The following is a 14,057-nucleotide window of genomic DNA, read 5'->3' on the forward strand; positions in this document are numbered from 1 at the left end:
GGTCGTATGAGAGCCTGTCTTAGAGTTAAGTAATTAACTAGTTTACAAATAAGAGGGTGGAAAGATGGCTCAGCAATACAAAGCATTTGCTAACCTTTTGAGTTTGGTTTGGCCTGGATTTAATTCTCCGCACCACGTGGCAGCTCAGAACTGCCAGAACTCCAGTTCTAGGGGACCCAATTCCGGGTTTCCCTGCATGCCAGACATGCCTGCAGTGCCTGCACATTCATGCAGACAAGAATTTATACACAGAAAAATAAATAGGTAAACAAATACATTAGAAAATCTTTTTAAAGAAAAAATTAAAAAAAAAAAAAACACATTTAGTGCACACTGAATGCCAGGCCATGGGAACACAACTTAAGCAAGAGCATAAAGGTCGCTGTGGACCAGTAACAATTACCATAGCTTTTGTTCTGCACTAACCATTGTCCGAGGCGAGCACAGACACATTTACAGCTGAACTTCGTGTCTCTATCATGGGTTTCTATCTCTTCCCCTAAAGCGAGTGGTTCCCTCTTGTGCTCCGCTAATAAGAACGTTTAAACATGATAACCTTTCAAGGAAAGTGCCCCTTTTCTTTTCTTAAAACCCTGGGACCTTAAACAAAGTTCTCAGAGCTTCTCCCGGGACCAGTGGAGTCCAGACTCCTCCACAGTTTTCAGCGTCTGACTCACATGACATAAAATGCCAGTGAGCTCTGGGCCTCCCCGTGGCTGAGTAGGAGAAGCCATGACTTAAGATGCACCTGCTGCAAGACCGGCCCTATTTGTGTTTCTGGCTTAACCAGATCATATAATCCGGGACCTCTCCCTGAGAAAAACACTTGGGTTTTGTATATTTATTCCTGCCCTTCAGCCGGCTGTCATTTTCTTGGGTGTGTTCCTGGTTCTCAGGCTCCTAGGGCTTCTTTAAGTGCCTAAGTGCCCTTAGAGGAGAGGTGGCCAAAGGGACCGTGGTATTCACACCTCGCCAGCTTCCTCCGCTGGCTGAACTTTTAGAGGCTGAGTCAGTTATTCCTATATTCTCACATGACGAGCCCGGACAGACAGAATGTCATCCTGTGAGGGAAACCTGGCTCACTGTGTGCATTCCTTGCTTCACTCAGGAGACAAAGCACAAGGCAGAAGTGGCCCTCCTTAAACTCATGGCCACCATGCGTCAGTAGACAGCCTCGCTGGTCAGTGACTAGAGTGGACGTCTGTCCACCCAGTAGTTCTGAAAGTATGACCACAGTCATTGAATTGTTGAGGGATTTTTTTTTCTTCCTTTTCTTTTTCTTTTTCTGTTTTTTTTTTTTTTTTGGTTTTTTTTTTTTTTTTTTTTGGTTTTTTTCGAGACAGGGTTTCTCTGTGTAGCCCTGGCTCTCCTGGCACTCACTTTGTAGACCAGGCTGGCCTCGAACTCAGAAATCCGCCTGCCTCTGCCTCCCAAGTGCTGGGATTAAAGACGTGCGCCACCACGCCTGGCTCTTTTTCTGTGTTTTTTAAGACAGGTTTTTGCTCTGTGTCCCAGCTGTGTGTCACCATGCCATGTCAGGCATGTTGTGTATTGTTGTCTATTGGTTTGCTTGTTTTGTTTGTTGGGAAACAGAATCCTACAGTGTCGTCAGGGTTAACCATGGAACTCACTATGTAACCTAGCCGAACCTGAAACTCAACAATCTTCCTGCTTCAGCCTCCCAGGGACTAAGATTACAGTCATGTGCCACCATGTCTAGCGAGAGAACTCCTATATGTTGCAGGCTCATGGGCAGCCTAGGGAATATGACTCTCTGGGGCTTAGGTACAGTATTCCAGAGATCCTATTCAAGAAAGAGACCCAGGACACTGCAGGATGTCTGGCTTCCAGGACACTGAAGCACCCAGCCTTCAAACCATTTTCCCCTAACTCTGCTGCACATTTTAGTCACTGAAGAACTACTGAGTCCTAAGGCCAGAGAGATGGCGCAGCAGGTAAAGATGCTTGCTGCCAAAGGTGCTGGCCCAGATTTGATCCCTTGGACTCACATAGTCAGAAGAAATAGTTCTCACAAGTCTCCCCTGACCCTCCCAAATATGCTGTGGCCTGTGCAAGCTTGCACACATGTATACATACATACAATAAATAACATTTTAAAAATTAAAAACATGACTGGGACCCAGCTTCTACTCTCAGACATGATTCAGTGCTAGTTTAACATGCAGCGAGCCTTAGGAAATGCTGCACATTAATTCTTCCTGTCGCCCAACTGGCTCAGCTCTGTTCAGTGAAGGCAAATGAAATTCAGGGGCATCCACTTAGACAAGGAGCTGGAAGCAGTAGGTGTGTTATGTCACCTCTTACGTGTGTGTGTCATTGCATAGAGTGCAGTGACCTGCCAAATGGAGTGCCTGCTTCGGGATGGAGAGAAGGATGGCTACGGATACTTCTGGTTATGTAGGGATAACTCTCTTCAGCCAGCGTCATCCCTTCCGGGGCAGGGGGCAGGAGCTGATGCAGAGGCCATGGAGGGATGTTCCTTACTGGCTTGCTTCCCCTGCCTTGCTCAGCCTGCTTTCTTATAGAACCCAGGACTACCAGCTCAGGGATGGCACCACCCACAACGGGCCCTCCCACCCTTGATCACTAATTGAGAAAATGCCTTACAGCTGGATCCCAAGGTGCCATTTCCTCCAAGGAGGACTCCTTTCTCTGTGATAACTCCAGCTTGTGTCAAGTTGACACAGAAAACCGGCCAGTACAGTACTATAACTCGTTGTTGGGTTCTTAAATCATTTTAAAAGTGACATTTTAAAAATCATTTTTAGTGGGATTAAGTGGAAACACAGGATATAAACTAGAAACAATGTTATCCTGCATGACAGTCAGGGAACACTTAATGTAGGAGAGATGGCATCTACTTTTTGAAGCAAGTAAGTCTCCCTGTGGCTCCTGACTTGCTGTGCTGCCCTGTGACATTGTCAGGATATTCCTCTGTCCGCTCTCAGTCTCGCTTAGGGTTTCTGAGTACCCTCTGTTGATAGAGGTCCTAAGCCTCTCCTAAAAGCACCCCCAGTTAAAGTGGTGGTTCTGTTGTTTGTACGCATTTGGAAATGAGCCAGGGACATCGAGCTCTTCTTGAAAACGCTGTCCCTGAGATGGCTCAGGCACTGACAGCACAGCTTTCTCTTAGAGGAAGAATTGGCATCACACCCACACTGCCTCTGAGCTGGGAGCAGAGGAGCAGTGGTGGTTCTGCTAACAGTCTCTCCGGAAGGCTAAAGACACCTGCCTCTGCTTCAGACAGAGGGAATCCAGGCCAACTATGCAGCAGACAGATCTGTGATGGCTGATATTGTGCCTGGCATTGATTTCATTAGTCTTTTGGCTGAGGGGCATGACAAACTTGCCTTCTGGTAGCAAATCCCACTCCATTAGAACTACAAGTTGTAATCAGTACAAGCAACCATCTCTAAGGACAGGTATGTGGATATCTTACCCTGAGCAGACATTCCAAAGAAAGCTGTTTTCCCAACAACTGGCATAAAAATAATCACTGGGCAGAACTGAGCCTGCCAGAAGGAAAAGAGACATTGAGAGACCTTCTAGGGGTGTGCCAAACCCCAGGTATGGCCTGACAGAGAGAGGTGTGCAGCCGCAGGGTGGTGGCAGACCAGACCAGCTACAGATCATCAATAACTGGAATTCATTTGCCTTAGAGATTGTTGCGGCCCGCCCGCAGTCCACAACACGAACGGTTCAACTGAGAATGGCAGTTCAGGCTGAAAAGAGAGGAATCTAGACGGGGCGGAAGAAAAGAATGGAGCCAAGACAACAAACATTCTGATCAAGGCTCAATTTTACTAATTCCAGACACTCAGTTATAAAGGAAGGGGGAGGGAACCCAACTTCCCGCCAAGTAACTCAGGGTCCAGTAGCAGGACGAACACGTGTGTGCCTCCAGGCAGCAAAGGCAGGTTCCAGCAGTGGGCGTGGCAGGACGAATGAGCCAGTAGCTCCACCCTTGAGCAGGCAGGTTCCAGGCTGGGGGAAGGGAGGCCACATTTCCCCCCATTAGATAACAAAACAAAAATTAAAAAAAAGGGGGTGGCCTGAGGCAGAAAAATTATCTATGTTCAATAATTCTGCCTGAGTTCCTAGGGCTAAAGAAAAAACCTGTTTCCATGGGATTCCCTAACTTTTCTAATGGTAAACTGTATCTGGCTAAGACTGTCTTTAAAGCACTGACAGAATAGCAGCGCTGGGCTGTAGGCTCTGACTTTATAATGCTAATTAGTGCTGAATAGGTAGCTACCTGTTTGCATTTTAAGTAGGGCGTTGGAACCCTGGCTGAGTTTAACTAAACAATTTTAGAATAACACTGAGCTGAAAATTATCCGAAATTTTGGGTGAAAGGCAGGGGAACAGGGAGAAGGGGGTAAGACTGGCTGGCTCCTAGTTCAAGGCCAGTTGGCTTTTTTATTTTTTGGGTGGGAGGCAGTGAAGGGCTTGCCCTTACGACAGCAAGGTCTCCAACCTCTCTCCCCCCTATTAATTAAGTTTAAATAGGCAATGCTTAACAGAGGTGATCAAATGATTTTTTTCATCCATAGATGAGTGGGCCTTTAACCTTGACTTGGGTGGACATTGACCTGATTCCTCCCGTGAGCATTGTAACAACTCACATCTGTGGCTCTTGGTATCTTTTGGGGAGGGGAGGCAGAGCCTTAAGTATTTTGGGTTTTTAACTGGAGTCAGATACCAACCTCCTTCAAATCAGGTGTGTCGCACAGGGAACTCAGAAACGGTCAAACTGGACCTTCCCTCCGCAGTAATCTCCTGCGCCAAGCGGTACCCATACTGTATTCATATGATTATGAATCAGTAGCGCAATTCTGAGTTATTGCGAGGTCTCTATATGAGACTTGTCAACCTCAGATTTAGCAAGGCCAAGATAAGAATTATGTCAGTATTAACACCATTAATTTTGGTTAAAATAGGAGCTGAAAGTCTTTCCTCTTCATCCCTGTTATTCCCAGTAGCCTGAGGAACTAAGGACACCTTGCAGTAACAGCAAGGGTGAAAAGCCAGAGGCCAGCTAAGGGACTAAGCCCATCTCTATCAAAATAAGAACTAATCTTTGTAAATATATATGAAATTTCTACTTCCCTAGCTCTCCTGGTAAATCTAGATCTTATCTTAGACTGAAAAGCCACATGCTGGGATGTCCTTGGAAGGGAGATTAGCAGTACCACCTGTTTGCTCGTAGGGGCGGAGAACCAGAGAATGTAGATTGACCTGCTTGAGAGAAGGAAGAATTCTAAACAATGAGAGTGTAGCAATGTAAATTTTCTGTTCGGAGAAGTCAAGGTACTTTATTTAGATGCAAATTGTAAAGCTAAAGTTAATCTCTGGCCTCTTGTAGGGGAATTGGCTCAGAGGAAAACAGTTTTTCTGAGAGCTTCCACTCCCAGCACAAGAGGAATTTTAGTCTTTAGAATGATACTTACGAGAAGAGACAGAATCTGTGTTTACCTGATGAATTAATCTCTCTGGTAGCCACCGTGCTTCATCTTCATCTCGTGAAAAAACACAAACCGAGCCTCTTCCCCAGATTAGAACTGGATCTGGACCCTTCCATTTATTAGTCAGGGCGTCCTTCCATTTTACCAATGCATAAGAATTAGAAGTAACTGGGTGCCAGTGGCGTTCCGCTGCAGACTGACCTTTAATGTCAGTTTGCAAAAAGTTTAGGACAAATAAGGTAAAGGCAAGATGAGTGACCTTGGTGACCTTGGTGACCTTGGGGGAAATGCTCTGAATTAACTTTGCTAGGTAATTTAGAATATAGGAATCTCTAATAATTGAACTGAATATTAGACCAGTCTAAGATTGAGTTAGAATGGCTGGTCACACTGAAGAAGAGTGAAAAATCATTATGACTCTATTAAATGACTAATTTTACTAAGTCTGAATATACAGTCTCTGATGTACTATTGCCATAAAGTTAAAAGGCTAGAAGCTAGTCTAAACTGGAAAAATGACAAGCAAGGATTTAAGGTAAACTTCCCTTGAGAAGCATTAGTTAATAAAATACTTTCCACTTAGGAAACAATATATACTGAAAGATTAAAACTTTTGGCTTCTTGTAAAGAAGCAGAAACAATAAACATTTTTCTTACATAATGTAAAGCTATATTAGCCATACGTAGAGGCAAAATTTTCTAGTGATTACCAGTTTACTAGAAGCAAAAATCTTTGAATTTAAGCATTATTTTAAACATCTGAATAGATCTGTAACACTGTTAAAAAGAAATTTTCTTGAACACAGGGAAAAACTTTTTTAGGCATTGTTTGCAAAACAAAAGAAAGGGCCACAAGCCGCTCTGGGACTGCCCAGAGCCCTGTATTGACTCAAAGGTAAAATACTTTTTAATCTGAGCATTAATCTTAAATTTGCAATCAAACTGCAAGCTGCAGTCAATGGAACAATGGCAGTTTTAACCATAATTTTTAAGTTTTTGTGCAAGGTTAGGATAATACCTACAACTTTGGGAAAGCAAAACCTATGTTTAAAACAATTTATCACTGTTAAAATCAATATTAGAAGCATTACTATCATATTACGAAGTTTGGATATCAATTAATACCTATGAATACCTATTAAAGCAAGCTTTAACGCTTTAATAAAGAGGCATTGCTTTATATCTTATCTTAAATTTTACTATTTAGGATAGGAACCACATTAATCATTATCTAAACTAGAAATATCTTAAGAGACTCAGCCTCTGAAGCTTAATCTCAAACTCTAACTCGCTTCAGGGCCTCACCAACTTTCTCCCAGGTTCCACAATCTATCGTTTCTTCTTCTTTGAACCATGGACAACAGCTATCTATCTTATCTAAAAAATTTCTTACTAATTGTACTTCAAGCCTTACTCCTTTTTCCTTAAGCAACTCCTGAAAACTAAAAACAACCGCCTGATCCATGACTTTGAACCCTTCCTTCTTCCACCTAAGCAGCTTTCTAAAAAGCTGCGGCACACCGCCTGTCTCCGTATCTAGTTCCGATTAACGAACTGCTGACCCCAAGCAGAAACAGTGTTGGGTCAGCACTGGTTCAAACTTGATTCGTATCCTACCGCATCCTCAGCAACACTTTACAAAACTGAAATTTTTTTTAGGCTAGCGCTAGCATGTGTACCTGTCCGTTGCTCCGATGCTCCTCCGATACAAAGATCCTTTCCTTTCTTGTGGAGCTCCACACAGCAGTCGTTTCTCTTAGCATCCCTCTGCCATTCTTCAGGTCCCAGTTCTGGCGCCAACTGTTGCGGCCCGCCCGCAGTCCACAACACGAACGGTTCAACTGAGAATGGCAGTTCAGGCTGAAAAGAGAGGAATCTAGACGGGGCGGAAGAAAAGAATGGAGCCAAGACAACAAACATTCTGATCAAGGCTCAATTTTACTAATTCCAGGCACTCAGTTATAAAGGAAGGGGGAGGGAACCCAACTTCCCGCCAAGTAACTCAGGGTCCAGTAGCAGGACGAACACGTGTGTGCCTCCAGGCAGCAAAGGCAGGTTCCAGCAGTGGGCGTGGCAGGACGAATGAGCCGGTAGCTCCACCCTTGAGCAGGCAGGTTCCAGGCTGGGGGAAGGGAGGCCACAAGAGATGAGGATAAGGAAACATTTTTCAATTTCAAAGCATTGGTGTCTGGGTATCGTGATGTGAGATGCTGGTGAAGATAATTTCTCTCCATAACCAATGCCCTCTCAATGGGTTTGACCCCCACTCTAGAGATTTTCTTTCAATTGACCATGGACTTGACTTCCAAAGTAGGGTTGCTTTAGATGTTGAAGCCAGCAGGAATGCTGGCGTCCTTCTTCCGACTGTACACTCCTGGACGATGCATTCAGTTGTGCTGCTTCTCCTCTCTCAGCACCTAGTAAATTATCGATAACTTTGGGCTGAAAACTTGAAAATCACCAGCTTTCTTCCCTCCGTGTGACCCGTCTAATCAATAACTCTACTTCCCGGAGTGTAGGACCCAGCTCCGGCTTCAGCATTGGCACTAAACGAACCCTTGCACTGTGTACCTGCTCTGTCCTTAGACGCCAAGAAAGGACTTGCTAGCACAACTTGATCTGCACTCAGAAATAAAATAATAATAATAGCAACAACAACAGCAATAATAACGAGACACAAGGTCGTTCTTTGACCAAATTACAGAAATTGCAGTCTGTATATAAGTGGGGTCTTTTTTTTTTTCACATATCAGTGTATGCGTATGCACCTTGTATGTGCACATGCACACACATACATTCGGGTGCAAAACTCCTCCTCTCTAACACAAATATAAACCACCAGAGACAAGAATCTTTCCTTCTTTAGCATCCTCCCCTACCCAAGTATGCTTACACAGAATATGTGAAAATATGGCAATGCACCAGTGCTTAACTTTGTGTGTATAATATCCTTATTGTTATTTTGTATGAAGGTTTTATGACGGCAGATGAGAGGAAATTATTCGACCACCTCAAATCGCCTCATCTGAAGTACTGGGTTCCCTTCATTTGGTTTGGAAATCTTGCAACCAAAGCCCGGAATGAAGGCAGAATCAGAGACAGCGTTGATCTACAATCACTGATGACTGTAAGTGTCCATGAAAAGGGTGCTAGTCAGGGTTCAAGAGGGTGCCGGATGTAACAGGTCAGACCAAAAAGTTTGCTCTGTTCTCCAAGGAGCCAGGAAGCCATCATGAAACCCCAGAGTGTGCAGGGCATGAAGGCGCAGGACTCCCTTAGGCTCCTTGGAAGTATTTGCTGTCCGCACAGCACGCTCTTCCAGAGGCTTATGGGAAAGTGTTAAGTCAGCATTGCCAAAGACTCCGAAGAGACACATTGCCCACGGGCATTTTCTAGTCCTTGCTTATGAATTCTAGAATAAAATCCTCTTTTTCTTTCTTTCCTTTTTTTTTTCTTTTCAATGATGGGATAAAACCCGAAGGGCCTTTTGCATACTAGGCAAGCAGCCTTCTTCTGAGCTGACCCCACCACCACCTAGAGTAAAATCCCAAGGTCGACCCCTGCCCAAATCTGAATAGTCTAAACTTAAGTCAGCCTTTTAGGTGCTCCAGGGAACAGTGTCTTGCGAAATAAAGGAGCTCAGGATTCATCAGAGAAGTCTACGCAGGGGCTGGGTAATCTACCGTGACAGCTCTGATGGTCCCGGGTGTGGATGTGGCTAAAGTGACTATATGGTTTTCATGCTGAGGTAATATTAGATTTCAGTCTCATATGGATAAAGAAAGGAATCAATGACCCTCCAGCCTTCCTGTTACCGATAGATTTCCTATCAATATGGGCATTTCCATGTCTTTTCCAATAGCTATAGCAAGAATGTGTTTAAGGAGAGAAAAAAAAAGTTTGCCAATCCTTTTTTACCAAAATAACTGGTAATCACTTATTTAAAATATTAAGGTTCTTAGCTTCCCATAAGCACCCAGGGCCAGTTGAAGATTCCAAGTTAGGAAAATGAACTTACCCTACAACAGTCTGCCATATATATATATATATATACCCAAACATCTTCATCATTTTGTTTTTGTTTTGCCTTTTTACAAACTGCTCCGTGGTACCCTTTAGGTCCTCATTCTCAGAACATTCCATCCACAGCAATCTTGGGGGCCGGCCGGGGGGGGGGGGGGCGGTTGTTCTGAATCCCAGCTAATGTTTATTACCGTGGTTGTCATTTTAGTAAAGTGTGGTTTTGTTTTGTTTTGTTTTGTTTTAATCTGTTTTGGGCTTAGGAAATGAATCGGTACCGCTCTTGGTGCAGCCTCTTATTTGGTTACGACTGGGTTGGCATTCCGCTGGTTTACACACAGGTATCGAACACTGTGCATGCGACTGCAGTGGGGACGGGGCAGGAAAATAGGAACCCAAGGTCAATCTTGGGTGTCACTCCTCAGGAGCCATCCATGCCACGTTTAGAGATAAGATCTCTGAGACCTAGAACTTGCCAGCTTTCATTTAAACTCGCTGGCCAGTGAGGACCAGGATCTCCCTATGTCCACCCCTTTGCCCAACATTGGAGCTGCGGTTCCTGACGTTTTACAAGGGTGCATGGACTCGAACTCGGGTCCTCATGCTTGTACTGCAAGCACTTCATTGGCTGAGCCGTAGCCCCAGCCCCACGCATGCACTTTTTGGTTTTTGTGGGGTTTTTTTGTTTTGTTTTGTTTTCCATCTCCCGCCTGCACACGTGCATGGACGCCAGCACTGTGCTCTCACGCCGCCTTCTCTCTGTCCCAGGTCGTCACCCTCGCCGTCTACACGTTCTTCTTTGCGTGCCTGATCGGAAGGCAGTTCCTGGATCCCACCAAAGGCTACGTGGGACACGACTTGGATCTGTACGTTCCCATCTTCACTCTCCTCCAGTTCTTCTTCTACGCAGGATGGCTCAAGGTAGGCGACAATCTCTGTATCCCAGACCCTCTGCAAACCCACCCCTCCCCCACCCCCACCCACTCCACCCCTGGATCCTCTACCAAGTCTTTGGCAAATAGTGAATAACTCAAGGGTAGACTTAATGCATACTAGCTCACAGACGAGCTTTTCCATCAAGATTAAAATGGCAAGCACAGCCGGGCGGTGGTGGCGCACGCCTTTAATCCCAGCACTTGGGAGGCAGAGGCAGGCGGATTTCTGAGTTCGAGGCCAGCCTGGTCTACAAAGTGAGTTCCAGGACAGCCAGGGCTATACAGAGAAACCCTGTCTCGAAAAACCAAAAAAAAAAAAAAAATGGCAAGCACAGAGGCTGACCGGCAGCGGTCTGAGGCGGTTCATTATGCAGAGAGGAGAACCTCTTACACTATGTCTTTTTCTCCAAGTCTCTGTGTGCTCCCAGTAGGATTGCGGTAATGTAATTAAAGCCATAGCTGCACCTGTGTTGGTCTCTAGGCGCAACTGGGCAGAGGAAATGAGAGCACCATGCCTTTGAGAGCAGACCTGAGCTTTAAGGCTGTGACAGATGCCGGGGTTGGTTCTGCTCCACTTTGTAAATCATCATTTGCAGCCCCCTGAGTTCCACTAGCTGTCACACCCATGAAATGCATTCCATTTTCAAAAAAAGCTCATCTGGATTAAGAGCAGAAAGCTCAGGATTAACGGTGACATTTCCTTTTGCCGAAAATTTGAAAGAGTGTCAGAGCAGCGAGAGAAGATTGTCCAGTCATGGGTGTGGAACTGTGTCTGTCCCCACCACCACCACCTCCACTCCTCCCCAGATGTAAGTCTGTAAATATCAGAAGCCCCATGTTCTATTACTGTTAATATGTGACAGAAAAGAAGCCAAAAGGCAACAGTTTCCTTAAATAAAATGCCATCCAGTAATACTTTCAGAGAGACTATGGAAACAAAATTTCTAAATACTTGCAAACAGTCCCCTGTGGTCAGGTCTTTGGGTAGGGACCAACTCCTCTGTAAATAGTACTTCTTTCATTGGCTTCGATCTTCATAAATATGTTGGCATTTCAAATCATACTCCAAAGACAAGCAGCATGTCCTTCCAATGGTAATAATGTTTTTAACCAGATGGCAGTGATTCGTAAGAACCTTTATTCATGGAGTGGTAAATAGTAAGAGAGCTGAACCCTTCTGTTAGACGGGAGAGTGGGCTTTATCCTTTTCAACCTAGTCACCGCTGCTCAACCACACTACCCCCCTGTTCCATTGTTTGGTTTTGTCCTTCATCATTGTGCCAAGCTCCTTAATTGTCTGTCTGCTTGTGTCCTTGGTAAGTGTTCAGCCTGAACCACAAAGAGGTTAGTGGCTCCTTTTTCTGGTAAGATGTCTAAATCTCTTTCCTCTAGAACCATTTTTAAAAGACCAAATACAAAAACACACAAGCCTGGCTCTGTTCGAGATAAGCCAGGGTAATAAAAGTGCAGTGCCCATACCAGCAAACCGTGTCCCCGTTTCCAGAGAACTGCTCTATCCAAAGTGTTGGAAACACACCTTGATCTTTCTTACTGCAAATGGGGCCTCCCAGGAAACTAATCTCCACGACATACTCAATGCACAGAGATGTCATTTCGACTATGAAATACAATCTGCAAGAACATATACAAGACTGATGCCATAAAAGTGAAAATAAGAATATAACAGAAATACTTTTAGGGCTGAGATAATGGCCCATTTCGTTTAAGCAAAACCTTGAGCAAGAAGAGGAAGACAGCTCTCTGCTTCCCCACCCTTGCCACGCTCTGACAGCCTCTGGGCGCTTTATTCAGTGTTGTTGCCTAGGTCTGCCCTCGCTCTCAGTAAATCAGAGGGCCTGGGGGAGGAAGGGACCCAGGCACCTGGTTTGCTGGGAGTGAGTTTTGCTTTGCTTGCTTATTTTTGTCCCATTGAACTTCGGGGATAGTGATTTCCACGCACAGCAGAGACTGGGGATAGCGGTTAGGTGTTTTAGCTTAAATCCTAAAAGCCAAGAGGATAGTTTCTTTTTTTTTTTAACTCTGTGTGACTGTGTGTGTGCAATGTGGTACATGCATGTGAGTGGGCAGGGGTGTGTACCCTTCTTAATGTATGTGGAGGCCAGAGTACAAGGTAGAGTGTCTACCTCTTCCTCAGTCTGTCTCTGCTCCATCGCCTTGAAGCAGGGTTTTTCTCTCCTCGTCCACCTTACCATTTCACTGGCCAGAGGACTCCCAGAATATACCCACCCGTCTTCCTCCCTACATTGCTGGTGCTATATATAAGTAGGCCCAGCCAAGCCTGGCTTTTTATATGGATGCTGGGGGTTTGAACTCAAGTTCCTGGGTTTGTAGCTTAAGCACTGTTACCTACTGAGTCACCTCCCTAACCCCAAGTGGATAGAGTTTCTACCGCATGGTCTCAGAATCTAGGAATTAATCACACACACACACGTGCATACACATGTTTAAAAAAATGAAATAAAATTGTTCAAAAATGTTAAATTTGACGTCTAAAGCTTGTGTTTAAAAGGCCATTCCATTCAGGAACATGGTAAGAATGTTTAGTATTGACCAAATATTAGATGATATATCTAATGAGAAACCAGCTAGGTGTCTCCCAGAAGGAGAACTAACTTCTTAGATAAGGTTCAATCTTTCGTGTAAAGCTAGAGAAGCCTGCAGGTCCGGCTTGTTCCAGGTCCGGCTATCTCCAGCTCTCACATGCAGTCACCTTTGTCTTACAACAGGATATTGTGTTTTTATTGCTTTTAATTTTGTTATCCACTGGGCTTTTACAGACGCTTGGAAGCTCAGACAACATGCCTCACATGTCGCTAATGGCCCTGAGGTATTCACTGGTTTGCTCCTGGCTTTCCCTGGGGTAGGACAGCCCCATCTAGATGACCAGACGGGTCCTTTTGCAGAGCAGGGTCTATGAAGGGGCTTACTTGCTGATAAACATCTGTAGAAGAGCCTACTACCCCGTAGGCTGCATCTATTAAAAGTGACTGTGAATGATCGACTAGGGCAGGGGGTGAACCTCCAGCTCCTTCTCCGTCGTCACAAGCAATGCTTCCATCCCCCCTGTGTTCTCGCCTGCAGGTTGCAGAGCAGCTGATCAACCCTTTCGGGGAAGATGACGATGACTTTGAAACAAACTGGTGCATTGACAGAAACCTGCAGGTGAGAGGAGCTCCCCTGTCCTTTGTGAACAATAACCATAAATCCCGTGGAAACCCAAATGTAAGTCCCCAGGCTTGAGAGCCCTAGCCAAACACTTTGCTGTTCCTTTGGGAACCTGGAATGTCCCAGATCTCATCTCCATCGCAGTTAAGTAAGTCAAGCCGCCTTTTCCCTGTGAGCAGTGGTCTGTATAATCTGTCCTCTTCCATCCAGGACAGAGTGCTGTCTCAATTCATTCTCTTGCCTCCTTTGATTTGTCAACCAGAGAGATTGGCAGTGGTACAGACTGGCATCCAGACATAATCTGTGTGAATTCCTGACCACCACCCACCAGCCCCCAGTGATCAGACATGCAGGGAAGGAGCCTAAGCAGTACTGGCTTCTTTCTCACATCTGCAGTCAGGAATGAGTTCCTTACCCCACCCTAGCCACT

The 14,057-nt window shown here is 45.1% G+C and overlaps 1 protein-coding gene across 1 annotated transcript in view; it reads left to right on the forward strand.

Moving 5' to 3' along the window:
* Best3 (bestrophin 3) overlaps positions 1-14,057 on the forward strand; it is a 39,574-nt gene that overhangs the window by 9,580 nt on the left and 15,937 nt on the right. Inside the window, exons 4-7 of the mRNA XM_021174887.3 lie at positions 8,459-8,613; positions 9,770-9,847; positions 10,275-10,427; positions 13,544-13,624. Coding sequence (XP_021030546.1) covers positions 8,459-8,613; positions 9,770-9,847; positions 10,275-10,427; positions 13,544-13,624 — 467 coding nt within the window. The remainder of the gene's footprint in view (positions 1-8,458; positions 8,614-9,769; positions 9,848-10,274; positions 10,428-13,543; positions 13,625-14,057) is intronic.

The sequence above is a fragment of the Mus caroli genome, unplaced genomic scaffold (assembly GCF_978045245.1).
Source record: "Mus caroli unplaced genomic scaffold, Mus_caroli_1 scaffold_9, whole genome shotgun sequence".
NCBI classification, from domain to species: domain Eukaryota; kingdom Metazoa; phylum Chordata; class Mammalia; order Rodentia; family Muridae; genus Mus; species Mus caroli.